Source organism: Manis javanica, chromosome 4, assembly GCF_040802235.1.
Source record: "Manis javanica isolate MJ-LG chromosome 4, MJ_LKY, whole genome shotgun sequence".
NCBI lineage: Eukaryota > Metazoa > Chordata > Mammalia > Pholidota > Manidae > Manis > Manis javanica.
Genome location: NC_133159.1, coordinates 135,671,121 through 135,689,055, shown reverse-complemented (window position 1 = coordinate 135,689,055; position 17,935 = coordinate 135,671,121). Strand labels below are relative to the sequence as shown.

General features: G+C 36.2%; 1 protein-coding gene across 1 annotated transcript in view; it reads left to right on the top strand.

The window, feature by feature from the left end:
* Positions 1-16,463, top strand: part of CPD (carboxypeptidase D) — a 63,338-nt gene extending 46,875 nt beyond the window's left edge. Inside the window, exons 11-21 of the mRNA XM_073235062.1 lie at positions 405-574; positions 1,877-2,200; positions 3,315-3,510; positions 6,540-6,675; positions 7,546-7,677; positions 8,469-8,564; positions 8,670-8,734; positions 9,523-9,654; positions 10,182-10,367; positions 10,879-10,978; positions 12,361-16,463. Of these exons, the coding sequence (XP_073091163.1) occupies positions 405-574; positions 1,877-2,200; positions 3,315-3,510; positions 6,540-6,675; positions 7,546-7,677; positions 8,469-8,564; positions 8,670-8,734; positions 9,523-9,654; positions 10,182-10,367; positions 10,879-10,978; positions 12,361-12,587 (1,764 nt within the window). The 3' untranslated portion in view covers positions 12,588-16,463. The remainder of the gene's footprint in view (positions 1-404; positions 575-1,876; positions 2,201-3,314; positions 3,511-6,539; positions 6,676-7,545; positions 7,678-8,468; positions 8,565-8,669; positions 8,735-9,522; positions 9,655-10,181; positions 10,368-10,878; positions 10,979-12,360) is intronic.
* Positions 16,464-17,935: the final 1,472 nt, after the last annotated feature.

Genomic DNA, 17,935 nt, shown 5'->3' with positions numbered 1-17,935 from the left:
TCAAGATTCATGCATTGCATTTGATTATTACATCTCCTTCTCTTTAATTTAGAGTAGTCCTTCCATTTTTTAAAAATGACATTTCCCTTTTAAAGAGGCCAGGCCAGTTTTCTTGGAGAATATCCTATATTCTCAAATTGTCAGATGTGTTAAAGTGTAAACAATATTATTTATATTCCTCATGATAAAGACAAACCAAGCCCATGAAAAATAAGCCTTTCAGAAATTAAAATATTTTGGTAAGTGGGCCTTTACATCTAGCTTTACCCTAAATTCCTAAATTCCTGTTTTTTCTACATGTTTTTCTACATTAGTAGCAATCTTATATTTTGGATATAAGCTCCCACAATAATTAGATGATGATCTTTGCCATTGAAATCTGGGTGTCCCTGTACTTTATCCAGGTTCATCAGGGTGTTAAAGGATTTGTCCTAGATGCCACGGATGGCAGAGGTATATTAAATGCCACCATTAGTGTTGCTGAAATTAATCACCCAGTGACTACATACAAAACTGGAGATTACTGGCGTCTCCTGGTTCCAGGAACTTATAAAATCACAGCATCTGCTCGAGGGTGAGTGACTGAATACTTTGAAATTGAGGGCTTGGGGATAAGACAAACATGATTCCATTCTGTAAGATCATTGCCAGAAAGCCCTAGAGAGGCTAAGCAACCTTGAGTGTAATGCTGGGAAGCTGAGAGCTGGTAACATGCATTTTTACCCTTCTCTAGTGGCAAAGTAAGTACTCGAACTACAGTACTCTCTCATCACCTGTCCCCGTCCAGATGTGAAGCCCTAGTGAGTGGTTTCCTTCACTATTGGTAACAATTCTGGAAAATTCCTTTTAGTTGACAAAAAAGGCTCCAGTTCTGCTGCACACCTTTAGTCAGGTTGCCAATAAATATCACCACTTTACATTTATACCCTTTTAAAGCCCTTTCACAGATGCTCATTTTTAAATTATTGTACCCTTGCCTTATTGCCTCAATGAAATTTTCTTCATTACTGCTAATTCTCTAAGAAAGGCAATTTTCATCATCTTTACAGGTGCTCTTTCCACAAAGACATATCTAGTTGAAGAGAGAAAAGGAGATTAAGACTTGTTTGCCCTTGGAAAAAACTTAATTTTCTTTATATTTCTCCTTCTTTACAACACCTTAGGATTGAAACCACCTTACTGTTCAATCTGAAACTTATTTTTACCCTCTTATAGTTTTATTTTTTATGTTTTGATTAATGTAGATATTACCACAGGATATTTCCCCTCCCCCTAATAGCTTTCTTTTTTCTGAACAGTTAGTTGAATAGCCATTGAAGTAAGGATAAGCACATGAGAACATTTATAGTTGTTTTTACTTAAAAAAAAATTTCAAATATCTAGTGATTCCGCAAAAGGATGGGTTAGAATTTCACAATAATGAGTAGTGAGGTCTTTTCTGTTTTTCTTCCATTTTGGCATAGTATTGGAAAAACTAAAGCCACAAGTTGTCTGAAAAATAAGCAACAACAATGTGTTTGGTAGATAATGTCCTAAACTAGTACCTCTCAAACTTTTCTAACCATTTACCCTGATAACCAAACCAGCAGGTGAATTCAGATTCCAGAGACATGGGGGTATCCATGGCAAGCACAAACTTTCTTTTGAAGTCATATATTTAATTTTAGTAACTCATTCATATTTTACATTACCTATGTCTGTTCTTTGTTAATGTTTAAAACAAATATTAAATTATCAGAGTTAACAATTGGGCTCTTTTAGGAACATGCACGGCACCCACCTCAACGATTCACATATGCTCTGCATGCTCGGTCTCCCCGGGGCTTGGGCACTGTAGCCGCACAACTGCGGCTCTGATCAGGCTCTTTGATTACAGGTATAATCCAGTCACCAAGAATGCGACCGTAAAGAGTGAAGGTGCTATTCAGGTCAACTTCACACTTGTTCGGTCTTCAACAGATTCAAATAGCGAATCAAAGAAAGGAAAGGGGGATAGCACCAACACTGATGAAGCCAGTGACCCAACTACTAAAGTGTTTGAAACTTTAATTAAAGACCTTTCAGCGGAGAATGGTTTGGAAGGCCTCATGTTACGCTCCTCCTCAAATCTGGCTCTTTATCGGTACCATTCGTACAAAGACTTATCAGAGTTTCTGAGAGGATTGGTGATGAACTACCCACATATTACGAATCTTACCAAGTAAGCATCACCTTCCTGCTTGCCTTTCTTTTTCCCTCCCTTCTTTCCTTCCTCCTCCTGTTCCTTTCTCCCTCCTTCTCTTCCTTCCTTCCTTCCGTTCACATTCAGCATAAGCCACGTTGAATTGTCCCTGTAATTTATTTGGGAGCTGAATGTATACAGAGTTGGAGTTGACTTATTTTGAAACAGGTATTTGCTTGGAGATGTTTCTCACAATGAATCGTGGAAACCTTTCCGAAGAACACTGAGGGAGAATTCCTTGTCTGTCTTAGTGCCATATACAGCTTATAGACTTGAATATTTAAAAATAAACAAATTGCATATATTATCTTGCTATCCATTTACTAAGATTATTTAAGTTTTTTTTTTAATCTTCCAATTCAAGACAAACTTTTTAGTTAAATATTGCCCCCTCAATATGCAACACCTGACAGTGGTGCGCCACAAGACAGTTTTAGGTGGGCCACCAATGGGCGCAATGTTGTGTATGTTAAACACATTGTGAGAAAGCAAAATTTTTTCTAGTCTGTTAATCCTTCTCAATTTAATGCCCATATTTTTTTTTTCTATCTGTGTCTTGTGAATCTCCTTTTATATCAGAGAAAGTAGAGGGCCTTAAGCCCAGAGCACTTGGGCAAGCAGAGCATTTTAAATTATTTTAACTGTGATACTATTATTGCATTTATAGTAAAATATAAAGTGTCATATTCATATAAATTAATTTAGATTTTAAAGTACATGTCTCCACATTTGTGTATATTTAAATCTTTCCATAACAAAATTTTAGTTAATTTAAAAGACATATGTTAACTAGATCGTAATGTAGATAATAGAGGATAGGGCCAACACTGTGAGGATGGTGTGGGAATTACTGAAGTTGGAGGAATGCTGAACTAAATCATAATCTTTCCTGAATCTGATAACATCTCATTTCTATCTGCCTTTCTCTGGTCAAAGAAAACTAATTTTCATAATATTTTCTGACACAATGATTCATTCTTTCAAGACTTTTAAGGGTTTTCATGTTTTGGTTTCTTTTGTCTTAAAAATCTGTAAGTCAGCATTAAGATAATGCTTAATAACGTACTGACTTTTTGTTTCTGGTTTTTGAAAGTTTGGGACAGAGCTCTGAATATCGTCACATTTGGTCCCTTGAAATCTCCAATAAGCCCAATGTATCTGAGCCTGAAGAACCAAAGATTCGTTTTGTTGCCGGTATCCATGGAAATGCTCCAGTTGGAACTGAACTGCTTTTGGCTCTGGCAGAATTTCTCTGCCTAAACTACAAAAAGAACCCAGCTGTTACCCAAGTAAGAGAATAGCCTGTTTTGACATGCTTTAAAAGAAAAAAGCTCAGTGAAACATTGATATTAAGGCCTGAATTTAAATCTCTTTAAGTTCTGTTAGATTTTACACAGAGGCACTTTAATAGTGTCCCTCTGTTCTATTTCTTCGTATATAATTAAGAGGCATAGAGGAAAAAAATATTAAAGATTGGCATTCAATCCTTTACTCCTTTATTTAAGAGTCAAATTACCCTTCTATTCTTTACTCACAGTCCTTTACATTCTAAGTTGAGGGACTTCCATTCCCAGTTATTTATAACTAGGACCCTATGTTGAAAAGTGAGGTGGAAGACAAATAGTTTTTCTTTTCATGTAATGAATACAAAATTATTGGACATCTTGGCTGCTAAGAGATGTTAGAAAAAGTAATATGGCATTGTCTACTTTAGACATCCATGTCTACAGAAAAGACTTTGATCTAGAGGCTTGGTCATATATGATTAAGCAACCTAGTTCTGTGTTGTCTTATAAAAAGGAAGGAAAGAGCCTTCATCCTTTGAGAACTCACTTGGTGCTATCTATATAGAACTTAGGAGGGGAAAGGAACTAATATTTGTGTAATACCTACTGTGTGCTAGAAACTTTTCCAAGTACTTTAAACACATCATAATTTAATCCTTGACCCTGTAATTATGTTATTTTATAGATGTGGAAAGTGAGGCAAAGATATTTGATAACTTACGGGAGGTCACACAGCTAGTTAAGTGGTAAAACTGTGATTTAAACCCAAGTGTGTCATTCTAAGCCTATGCTGTTTTATTATACCTTACTGCCACCCCTAAAAGAAATTTGGGAAGAATTGATGTCATGATTAGGGTCAGAAGGGACCTATGGGATTAGTTGAGATGAACTTAAATCAGATTTGATCAAAAATTATTTTCTTCAATTTGTGCCTCATATCGAATTTACCGAGTATCATAATTCTTCCAAGTGGTAAAGATACCTCAAGACAAATGCTGGGCATAAAAGCCACAGGGCATAAATCTGCAAAGAAGTAAAAAGCTAACCTTTTCAAACAATATTGCTTCTCTCTCACTTACCAACTTTACATTTCCCTGTATGGCCCAAGAAGATGACTGGTTAGCCAGAGACGGGTAAGATTCCTCAAGGGAGGAACAACCTAAGACAGGCACAGTCGCAGGGGGGCCATCAGGTGAGAAATTGGGGATCAACAGAGGTGAGGCTTAGAACCTCACCCCCGTTTTGAGAGAAATCTTCTGCATCCGTGGATGTTTTGTTGCCCTTGTCTAGCTTGGATTAATACTTAGTCTATAGACACAGACCTGATCATCTACATTTGCCCTCTTACAGCACTAAACTATGTTTTCTACCTTTATCTTGCATCTACCTACCAGTTCAGCATTTTATTAAAAAAAAAAAAAATAATAATAATAATAATAATAATAATAATGGAGAAATGTAGGATTCACATATAAACCAAGTATAAAAATCAAACGAATATTCATATTTGACCTGATTGTTTATAGTTTATAATGCGTGATCAAAACTGAAAGTTTCTGTGATGACTGCCCTTGTACTGTTCACCATGTAAGAACTTATTCACTATGTAAGAATTTGTTCACCATGTAAGAACTTGTTCGTTATGCTTCAGAAGATCGGAGACTGATGAGAATTAGGCTTGGGGTGGATTAATGATTGTGCATTGAGTCCCCTCTACAGAATTTTATTGTTGTTAACAACCATTTGATCAATAAATATGAGAGATGCCCTCTCAAAAAAAAAATTATTTTCTTCAGCCAAGCAAGTTCCATTGACATCTTAATGTGAATTAAGAGTATCTCAAAAATATCTTTTGTTCTCTTTTTAAGATGAAAGAGTACCTAGGAGAGTGGTACACGTTAGAAACATCTGGGACATTTTTAAAAAAACCAACGTTTGGGTTCCATCCACAGAGGCATAAATATTCCATTAGAACCTCTTTAGGTTATTCTAATATTTGGCCAGAGTTGCTACCTACTGATATTATGGTTATAAGAGACTGTATGTCCTAGATAAAATAGGAATTTCCTTCCAGGAATTTTAAAACTCCCACTTTATGAGAATTTGCCTCACTGGTATAATTGGGCTTGAGCTGTATCACTTTAGATTGCCATTTGTTCTGAGCTAAGGGTCAGAATTGTCTGGCAAGCTCAAGAAAATAGACTCATTACCCAGAGACCTGTGATAAAGCTCAAACGTGTACTTCAGATAAAAAATCTCCCTCAGGGGAGACATTTTAAGAACCAGTGAATTAAAAAGTTTCAAACATTTTCAATCTACAGACTATTTTAACACAATAAATAAACCAGGGATCACTTATTCTGGTTCATTACTAGAAGTATGTAGATGAAGTATATCAGAAACTAGTTTATGCCACCCATGTAGGTATTGATGCTCATGGATCATCTGGAGGAAAAATTACTGTGGGTGAGATAAATATCCTACTTCATTAATCTTTTGACATGCTGATTTCAACTCTTCTGTCTTATTTCCAGACAGACATTGATATTTGTCAGTTTATGCATTCCAGATTTTAGCCTGGAAAATATAATCTCACTATTATTACTGATTTAAGCCAATGGTCAGCAAACTTTTTCTATAAAGGGACATATATATATTTTAGGCTTTGTAGGGGAGATGTTATGTCCTGCAACTACTCACCTCTGCCACTGCAGCCCAAAAACAGTCATATGAATGGGCAGGGCTGTGTGCCACTAAAACTTTACTTACAATAGCAAGCAGCAAGCTGGGTTTAGCCTGCAGGCAGTGGTTTCAGACCCGTTATAAGTCATCAGGAGGTCTCTGGGAACATTAGTTGTGCAGTAATTTTTTTGTTCCTTTTTAATTTGTGGATTCAGAGAGAATTTTTTTTTTTTTATTTTGCCTTTTGAATCGGTGTTTTAAACAAACACACCCTTCTGTTTAACATATGGGAGGGTACCTTTGAGTCCACATAGAGCTAATAAACTTACTGATTTCTGTTTCTGTTTTAGTTGGTTGACAGAACTAGAATTGTGATTGTTCCTTCTCTAAATCCAGATGGGCGAGAGAGAGCTCAAGAGAAAGACTGTACTTCAAAGACAGGACAAACAAATGCTCATGGCAAAGACCTGGATACTGACTTCACTAGTAAGACTAATTTTTAGGCCATGAAAGTACTTTGCAGATAATTTTATTTCTCTTTGCTGGGAGATTGGTTGATACCATTGTGTAGATGAGTAATGAGATACTTTCTAAGTATTGAATGTAAGGTATAAATGAGTACAGATATCTACAAAACTTAGTGAATTTTTTGTTCTTTATCATTTGCAAAAGTAACTCAAGTTTTGTCTTACAAAATCAATAATATTGGGGAGTTCCATCAGTAGTCATACAAAGATGCATATTCTCTGTCTACCTTTCCATATATATGTGTAAGTACACACACATATATGCTACATGTGTACGTTGATTTGAAGGGGCCTGCTTCTTATTTAAAAAGAATCCTCAACTGTACATACTATTCTACAAATTTTTTCATTGAGTATATCATTGACATCTTTCAATTTTAGTACTTATAGGTCTCAACATTCTTATTAATGGCATCTTAATATGATATTAATATCTGACTATATTCAACCACTTTCCTATTGATGGACATTTAGTTTCTAATTTTTTACTCTTGCAAACTGCTACAGAAAACACCCTGCTTTCTGAAAATCTTACTTTCTTTCAAAGGAGGTTATTTCTATCCCTTTTTGTTTCTAGTAAGAATTTTCTTAAACTTATTTAGAGTCATTAACTTTTACACATTATACTGAAGTTTGTAAAACTCAAAATAATCTCCCTTCTAGAATGTATTTTTCTTGCCTAATAGAGTGGCTGATGCAGTAATAAAGTAGTTACCTACAGATCTTGTGAGTTGACCTTGTCATTCTATTCAAGGAGAGAATATTTTCTTAGCTACTCATATTAAAATTTTAAAACTTGTTACTTTATATTTGACTTTTTATTTTTTAGGTAATGCCTCCCAGCCTGAGACTAAAGCCATCATTGAAAACTTAATTCAGAAACAGGACTTCAGTCTGTCTGTTGCTTTAGATGGTGGTTCAGTACTAGTCACATACCCGTATGACAAGCCAGTACAAACAGGTGTGCAGAATGTATATACTCTACATGTATGCTAGTTAAGCTTAAATAGGAAATTCCATTTAGGTGATGACCTGTCTACATTTTTTTTAAATGGTGAGCATTTGAGCATATTCCATGAGCAAACAACCAACCTAAGATTATACAGATATCAGCAGTTCAAAAAGCTACTTGGAGGTAAGAGGTCAGATCCAATGATGGCCTAGCCTTATTGGCTACAGCCATCTTGTCACATCCATTCAGTTTAGTCCACAAGCATTACTGAACACTTACTATGTCGATAGGCATTGGAAATACAAAAGAGAAGAAGACACAACGCCTTCCTCAAGAAACTCCTATATAACCAAATGTCGGCAATCCAGAAATTGCCCTCCCCTGCTTTAAACTTTGATGGAATGGTTGTGCCTTAGATGTGTTAAGCAGTAGTTTGTTGAATCTCTCCGGGCCCATGGTATATGGAGTTAGTGTGCTTTCGATGCCATTTACAAGGAATATTGTTATTAGGCCACAGTTGCCCCAAAATGTAGTTTAAACATCAAAACAAGTTTGTATGTTAGTGTAGTAGCCTGTTCTGTAAACTGACCATCAGTACCTTTTCATATAAGGAAGATGTGTGTCTTCTTAGTCTGATTATCCTGGGCTAAACAGACCCACATAGTTAATTATAGTAACTCTTCAGTCATCTCCAGTGGGGTGTAATATTTGCTAGGAGAAAAGACTTTTGTATCTAAGTTGAACTTGGGAGAAAAACCTTTTGAATTTCTCCATTGCCTTCTGAATTTGTCCTTTTGTAGTGGAAAACAGAGAGACCCTGAAGCATTTGGCATCCCTTTATGCAAACAATCATCCATCGATGCATATGGGTCAGCCCAGTTGCTCAAATAAATCAGGTAGGTATTTTCCTACCTTTGTTATTGTTGTTGCTACTTTTGAGCAGGGGGGATGAGGTTCTGCCTTACTATCTTGTTGATCTATGTCTCTCAATGCTTGTGTAGAGGAGAATATTCCGGGAGGAGTAATGCGTGGAGCAGAATGGCACAGTCACCTGGGCAGCATGAAGGTATGCTTTGTGGAATACAGTGAGGATGAAATTATAAATATTGGTCACTGAGTGAAAAAACAGGACCTAGATTAGGGTAGTGGCAACAGGAGTACAGTTGAGGGATGAAGTTGCAGAGGTGGAATTGACAGGATTTGACAAATTATGGATGATAGCAGAAAATGGGTCAAAGACAAGAGATCTCATGTCTATGTGAGAAAATGAGTCAACATCATTAATTGAGTAAGGAAAAAGAACAGGTTTGGGGGAAAGGTGGTAAATTAGGTTTTGGAACCTGTCCACAACATCGGTTGCCATGACCGGATATTGCTATCTTGCAGGCAGTGACTGTCGCCACCAGCAGGCTTGAGCCTGCAGATTGAGGGTATCTGAGGGCAAGTGTTTGTGCTTCTCCCTCTCAAGCTCTAAGAAAAAACAGTGAAGTTCCAGACTTTAGGGGAAACTGGTCCTCTACATGTACTTACTCACTTGTTCATTTATTCAGCAAACCCCAATAAGCTCTCCCTACCTGCCTGGCACTGTGGGAAGCACTGGAGATACAAAAATGAATTAGATGTAGTCCCGGGTCTCAAGGGCTCTCTTAGGAGCAGCTATGTTTGTATTATAAATTACTGGTTATAATACCAAATGATTTCTTTGTATTTGCTATAGAATGCTTTACAGATTATTTGTTTATATCACCCAGGTTTTCTTTTTATTCCATTTATTCCATGTGTTGCATTATAAAGCCTCATTCTAACCTTTGCTTACTCATTTTCTTGAATTTGTTTTTGAATTTCCTATTCCAGGATTATAGTGTCACCTACGGCCATTGTCCAGAAATCACAGTATATACAAGCTGCTGCTACTTTCCTAGTGCAGCACAGCTCCCTTCGTTGTGGGCAGAAAATAAAAAATCTCTTCTTAGCATGTTGGTGGAGGTGAGTCTTTCCCTTATAACTACAAGCAAACTCCCAGGAATATGTTCAATGAAAACCTGTATCAAAACATTTTCTTACTCTTTTACCAAAAGTTTGTGTTTATCTTAAGTGTATATAGAAAGTTTTCTTCAATTCATATTGCCTGAGTAGGTGCCGTGAATCCACATATCTGGAATCTCCTGTAATTCAGGTAATTTAACCCCGTGAGGTGTTACATAATCTTCCATTTGAATATCACAGAGTCACTCAAGACATTGTACTGAGGTGGGAGGTAAATCATTCAGTGCATCAGAAGGTTTAGGTTTTAACACTCTAGGCTTTGACACTGTCAGATCTCTCTTTCTGCGTACCTCCAACCTCAATGCCTCTGACGCAGTGAATGAGTAACAGACAAGGTCTAAGTCAGTGGAGAAGGATGAATAAGCTGGTCTTATGGGGTTTTTGGTTGTTGTTTGTTGTTCAAGTTACTACTACCTCTATAATATCTGGCATTATGAAAACATATTTACATGAGAAACATTTTTCAGGTTCACAAGGGAGTTCATGGATTTGTTAAAGATAAGACTGGAAAACCAATATCTAAAGCAGTCATTGTACTCAATGAAGGAATAAAGGTACACACAAAACAGGGAGGCTATTTCCATGTACTCTTAGCCCCAGGCGTCCACATCATCAATGCCATCGCTGATGGCTACCAGCAACAACATTCACAGGTAAGAAACTCAAATTGAGTAGTATCAAGTAAACTCTTATTCTTTTTTTTTTAAGGTATCATTGATATATAATCTTATGAAGGTTTCACATGAGCAACATTGTAGTTACAACATCCACCCATATTATGAAGTCCCCCACCACACCCCACTGCGTCACTGTCCATTAGCATAGTAAGATGCTATTGAGTCACTACTTGTCTTCTCTGTGCTATACTGCTTTCTCTGTGTAAACTCTTATTCTTAATAGTTCTACTTTATTTTGAAACTCCCATTAGAAAGTTTATGAGGAATAATAAAATAAACTAAGTAAGAAAAGTAAAAAAATAAAAATAAAAAAACCAAAAAGTTGATTATGATACCTTATTATCTTTCTATCCTTTAACAAAAGGGAACTTTTTATAGCATTTGTATACTTTAGGTGAGTGAATGCTCTAAAGGCCTTAGGAATAAAGGAGGGATACAACAATACCTTAAGTAAACATTTTCATAATTCTTGCACTTATCCTTCTAGGTCTTTGTGCATCATGATGCAGCTAGTTCTGTAGTAATAGTCTTCGACACAGATAACCGGATATTTGGTTTGCCAAGGGAGCTCGTGGTAACTGTATCAGGTAAAGAAATTTAAATTTTTAGTAGTTGAAGTTAAAAGCAGTCCTAACATTTCAGTTTGAGAGTGAATCTCCTCCATAATCTGAAGGTAACCACCTGAAGCTAACCACTTGTCTTCTAAAGTCTCTTTATGGAAACGTGATTTTCCTGAAATACTGTTCTCTCTTATGGTCTCATGGTTTGCCCCCTCACATTTTCCGGCCTGGAACTCAAATGTCACCTATACAAAGAGGCCTTCCCTGATCACCCTAGGTAAAATAGCACCACATAATCTCCACCCCACTTTTTCTATTATAACATTTGTCACTACTTGACATTATAGTCTATACTTAATCATTTATTTGTCTATATTCAACCTCTCCCTTTTAAACATAACCTCTGAGAGAGGAGGGAGTTTATCTGCATTCCCAGTGCCTAGAACTGGGTGGTACTTAGTGGGTCTTAATGTAAGAGTTGTTGACTGAATGAACGATTTGCTTTATATTAAGATCATAGGTTCCTTGGACTTTGACTTATATTAGCTCTTTTTTTCCAGGATCCTAAAAGGAGGAAATATTTGTTTTCTCCAGGCTTAATGTGCACCATAGCTTGAATTACTGAAAGATTATAAAGAAAAAATATGTGGTAAAATAATAAATACTCTATATTGTATCTTTTTGACACAAAGAACCTTGCTTCATTTCTAAATGCCATTTGGACTTGACACAAAATAACCGTTTTACAACAGGGTGTGTGGGGAGAGATCCTTAGTTATGGTAGAGTGGTATATGAGAAACATGGTCAAATCATAGAGCCTGTTGTGGAGTTATTAGCTTGAATCATGTAAAGTGTGAATAACTTAGTGGTTAGAAATACAGGAGTCAGGATTCGGCTATTGTATAAGTCTGGCTCTGCCACCCATTTGCTATCATAAACTTAATCTTTATTATGATTTTATTTTTACTATTTTCTCTTCTTATTCTGATAACCTTTGTACAAATATTTTAAATAAGTGAGGGGTTTTGGATGAGATGAAAATTTATTGGAAAAGAAAAGTAGAAGTCATTGACAAAAAGCAAGTTGCAAAACAGTTTGATTTCATTGTGGTAAAAAAATATATATATCCACATGCATGAAAATATACACTAGGGCTATTAAAAATGATCTCTGGGTAATGGAAATATGGGGTCTTAGGTTTGGGTTTTTGGTATTTTTGGTTATCTTTATGTTTCTAATTTTGCATGTTATACACATGCTACTTCTGTAATAATAAGCAGTTGTTTGTAAGTGCATGAAATAAAAATAAAGCAGATGAGGGCTATATTATAAAAAGGTACCATTATAAGCAGCTGCTTGCCTATATCCTTAGAGTAGAGCACTGCTCACGTGTAGTTTTGTTGGACAGGTGCCACCATGTCAGCATTGATCCTAACAGCTTGCATTATCTGGTGCATCTGCTCAATCAAGTCTAACAGACACAAGGATGGCTTTCATCGGCTTAGGCAGCATCATGATGAGTATGAAGATGAAATTCGCATGATGTCAACCGGCTCCAAGAAGTCCCTCTTAAGCCATGAGTTCCAGGATGAAACGGACACTGAAGAGGAAACGTTATATTCTAGCAAACATTGAAACACACACCTTGCGTATCTCCCAGCCAAAGTAACAAGCAAAATTACAGTTCCTTTTGGGAGATACTACATTAAGAAGAGAGACTCTCTTGCTGCTTCAAAGAGCTTTGGGAAGTTAACTTGCTAAATTTGTATTCTTTGTGAATTTGGCTGGCAGTTTTGAACTTCCCCTCCTTAAAGTACTCTGACCTTTTTTTTTTTTTAATGGGCTTTCTATTTATGTAGCAGAGATGGGACAGCCACTTTGTGTTTTTTTTTTTTTAGTTTAAGATGAGCTGTTCACAGTTTATGTTATAAGTACATAAAGCCAACTAGTGGATGTTGTATTTTGCACATCAAGTGTTTACTAGTGGCTTTAGCTTTTTTCTTTATTTTAAATGGCCAAAAGACTCCAGAAACATTAAGGCAGGGACAGCAGAATCTGACGTAAAGCTTTAAAAACTCAAGGTTTTCTCAACCTACTGAGGAGTACTTTTCTCTAGTTATTAAATAGCTGGAATTTCTCTTATTATTCAGGTTTGATGGAAGCTGATGATTTTTAAACATATGTAACATTAGGAAATAAATGGGCTTCTGCATTTGGCTATTTGTTCCAAGGCTGGATCAGAACTGGTGCGCTGTGCTCCAAGCAGGATTTCACTACCTCTCTTGTAAGGTTTAGCAAACTTCGAAATATCCCCATTTTAAGGGAGAACTTGTTGACTTTGTTGTAAAAAATCTAAATGCCCATTTGAGTAGAACTGAGAGGAAGATCTAGCAAAAGCTAAAACTCATGTTGCCTATCTTTTAACTTGGTAAAAAACCCACAGGTGCTGCTGCTTTTATCTGTGAAGCACTAGTTTATTCTAAGAATGCCCAGTTCTTTAATATTTCCTAAATTTGAACCTTTTTCTATGTTATACACGCAATAGCTTTCGGATGACCTGGCAGTCTACAAGGTCTGAGTTCTACTGAAAATGTCTGGAAGTATGGAAGAGACCTACTTGCACATTTTTAACCTACATTGAACATAAAATATCTGCAGTTCATGCTCCAGCCCAAATCTGCGCCCTGTAATAGCATTCTGGTATTGAAATAGCTTGGCCAGTCTTACAGAGGCCTTTACAAGTGATTGGGTTCTTTGTCCTAATTTTTCATTTGACAGTCTCTTTTTGATCAACCAGTTTTGTTAAAAATTCACTTCAAAGCATTTAAATATGGCTCCCTCTATTAAAAGAAATGTAAACTACAGACTGCCATGTGATACAACATTGCGGAAGTGTCATGTTCACTGCCACTCAGGTTATTGCAAAGGCCTGAAAGATGTGCATTTTATTGTGTCTGTCATATCATGCTATTTAATGGAAATGATGCTTTTTTGTAAGTATGAGTCTAGCCAATGATCTAATAGTTTAATATATCTTTGAATGTTTTAATGGCTAAATTGCTGCTGAACTTGTACTAAATCAGGGGATCAAAACTTGCTCTCATCTTTTCAAATGTATTCTATATCCATTAATGTATCCCAAAGCCTTCATGTGGAGTGGTTTACCACCCCCCTAGATCATTCAACAAAATTTTGTAAGGAATGCACCCAAAGTGGCTTTATAAAGAGATTTGGTTTAGCAGGAATAATGAAGTCATGATGCTTATTAACCAGTATCTGTGATAAATCTGGGTGGTTCAAGGTTAAGCCATTCTGATATTAATTCTATTACTAACAACTCTTTGAGCCCTTGCTACCCCCCTCTCACCCTACCACATACACAGAACAGAGTTTGTGGGGTGCTAATAATACTTAATGAAATAGACATGATTTAATTTCTTCTAGTCACACTTTAGATTTTCTTCAAGAGGATGATGTGATGATATTGCTCTTTTCACCTTTATTTTAAAGAATGCAAAACCAACAAAGGGCCTATAAAGTGCTGGCCCTGCTTGGTACATTATTGGTAGAAATGAAACAAAGTTGATGTGACAGCCTTTTCTTTATTAGCATCACTCTTCACTAGAGGATGCCTTTTAAATTCATTTCTCCTTGAATTAAACATATCTTTAACTGTACATCACAGTGGCTGGAGTCCATGCCTTCTCAGCATATGTAAAACTTTCTTAGAAATGAACATACAAGTAGTTGTTTTAGCAATTTTTGCTGAGAGAAAACTGAAATTCTGTTATAAATCTTGAATCTTTAATGAATTTCTAAATAATGCATTGCTCTGGAAAAGAAGGCCTTCTCCTCCTTTGTTACTCATTAACATGAATGTACAGGATCATGACTACTATGACTGCGTTCTCAGCCCTGCTTTGTCTTTTCTTTGTGGATCTAATCTAATATTAGACCACATTGATTGCCTAAGGCATTGAAGCCATATGGGATGGGGGATGATGCATTTCTTCAGTGTTTCTCCTGGAGATGTTCCATTTCCTTGGAGTCATGGAGGCAAGTATCACAGTATTAAGAAATTTGCCCAAATCTGAGTTGTGCCTTTCTTTACTCAGAAGGTGTATTTTTTTTTTTTTTTTGGTCCTGGTGATCAGTTTGTAAGCCTTCTGCCCTCCCAGCTCCTTAATAAAAGCAAAGTGATTGAGTGGGTGATGTTCAGAGTGTCTGCCTGTGTAAATATACTTGTACTGGCTATGCAGTTCAGTAAGATGAACTCAGTCTTAGAAGGAAAGACCCTTTGGTTTTGATGTATTTTGCTGAACACTTGGCTAGTGATTGGGGTCCCATCCAGTTGAGGAATGCTTGCAATCCTCATTGCAGAGAATTTGCTTTGGAACTTTGTCATCCTTCAGAAGGGAAACAATGTATATTTGGTCCAGTGTGATTGATTGGTTAATCTTTGATAAATTTCACCTGAATGGATTTACTTAATTAATGAATATTGATCTTAAAACGAACTATGAGTTGACAGATAAACAAAAGATAGTGCTTATTTATGCCTGAGCCTATTGGGTTTCTGAGCTAATACCAGGTTACTAAGTAACCCCGACCATTTCCATTTATACTCAGCAGTAAATAGTCTTATCTTCTTGTCGCCAGAAATGCACGTGTGCCAGGTTTTACCCCTGCTGTATTAAAGGCTTCTTGGCTATGAATGCTGTAATGGTGCCCTATGTTATAGTTCTCTGGTGGAATTGTTTTTAACAGTTGCAACTTTATTGTTATTACAAAAAAATTCCACTGTGGTTGATGTTCAGTGACTTTCTATCTAGCAACGCTTTGATAACTTTGGGTTTATGATTTGTTTTAATTAAAGCAGATTTTTTTGAGGCTATTAGGGCCCTTGATTAACAGCAACTGAACTTGAATTTCTAGTTCATGAAGAAATATCTCCCAAGACCCATTTCCCCTATTTTTAGCAATATATATTACTCTTGACTTTCAGAATATTATCCTAGTTGGTTTTGACTAGGCAGATTATATTATGAAATTTGAAAATAGGCTACCATTTTAAGGCAATTGGATTCAAATTGTGTAAATATGTATGATTATGACTTACAGAAATGGCATAACATGAGTGTACTAGCTACATTCTATGGCCATGCTACAGATTTTCTGGAAGTATGACCTAATGGTATTTTGTTATGCTCATATTAAAAATCAACTTTCCACCCCTCCATTTTTTTGGAGTGACATTCCCCGGCTCCAGAACAATTCTTTCGCTATTTATATGAGGTGCCCAACACTCATTCATCTCAAGTGCTTCAGTCTTTGGTTTATTTCATGCACTGTGCCTTCAAAATGAAATTTTTAAAAGGGACTTTAAATGAAGTTGAATAGTAGTTTAAAAAAGTCAATCTGTGTAATGTATGTGAAATTAACTGTAATGAGGTCCTTTCTGTTTTTTATATGTAACAGATCTACTAATCCTGTATAAAAATTATTTTACGATGTTTGTCTTTCTTTGTGTTTTGTCTCATAACCTTTTCAAAAACAATAGGCCAGAAAAAGTTGTTGTTCCAATTTGAAAGTTGTATTCTTAGTTTTTCCACATGTACTAGGAGAAAAATAGTGCCAGGCTAGGAACAGAGGGGTTCACTTGTAGTGTTTCTGTTTTCATCAATTGGCTCAAAAGAAAGCTGTTTCTGAAATAATCACACCATCTGATAGCCACAGTGCTTTCTGTTTGTGGCTCAGCTAAATTGATGTATGTCCAATCATTCCACAGTGACCACCACACAAATGGCCATTAAAAAGTTTATGTACCTATTTCCAACTTGTTTGTTAAAATACTTGTCCTTTTTCCAGCTGAGCCCAGTTAGAGTCATGTATCCTGCCACTTTAGGCACAGTAGTGATTAGTTCAATATCTTCTTTTCACTTAGCAGTAAGTTGTTGATAACTGCTGCTCTAAGAGGGATTGGGAAGGCAATGTTACATAAGAAGCATGGGCTCTGCTGACAAGGAACTCATAGTCCAGATCAGAAAATCTGAAATGAAAATACTACTGATTGGTTCCTTAAAAAGAAAATCTTTGCTGCAGAAGAAGGATAGCAGAGACTCAGCATGGACTCGAGAGCTGGACCCATCTGTGATTGATCTTGGTTCTGCCTCTTGCTTTCTATGTTGCCCTGTACAAGTTTCTTAACATTCTCTAAGTCTCAATTTCTCTACTGTTTAAGGAGTAATCCCTTATAGTATTGTAGTGGGAATTAAATGAAATAATAGCAAAGGGCCCAACATAATATTTGACTCAAAGATGAAAGCCAATAGCACCCAGCATTTTCCTTCATTTGCAGCTTTCTGATTCCTTTGAAAGGTATTTTATCAAATATTTTTAAAAGATCTGTTTACAGGTGATCTTTTTAATTTAGAAGAAATCCCTAGACACGAGTACTATGAAAAAAAAATTTTTTAAGCACTATGAAATTTTCCATTATGCAGTTCCATAGATTGTCCATAGCAGGGCACTAAAGTTTTTAAAATTTTGCCAAATGCTTCATATTTGTTTTTAAACAAAACTAGATTATATTTATGCTTATTCAGTGAAAACAGCCTGACTTAACTGCTGCAGGAAGTCTGAATAGTGATAATGGTTCTTTTTACCCCCAGTGTTTGAAATATTTTCCTGAACTTTTGTCAGGAGTTTTCTCATAACTGAATCAAGAACATTTTAGTTTGTATCATAAATAGTAATCTGATTATGTTCCATTTTTCAGATTTCTAGGAGTTCTTGTTTTCAGCACACTAAACATGATGCTCAGTGCTAATAAAGTACTCGGTCAGGAATAAATGCCATCATGTTAGGTCTTCATTGTTCACTCTCACTTGCAGACATGATGCCAACTGACTCTATGCTGTTTATTGCAAACCTCTGATGAATACACCATTATTGCCCATAATTAAAAGCAATGAAATCACATA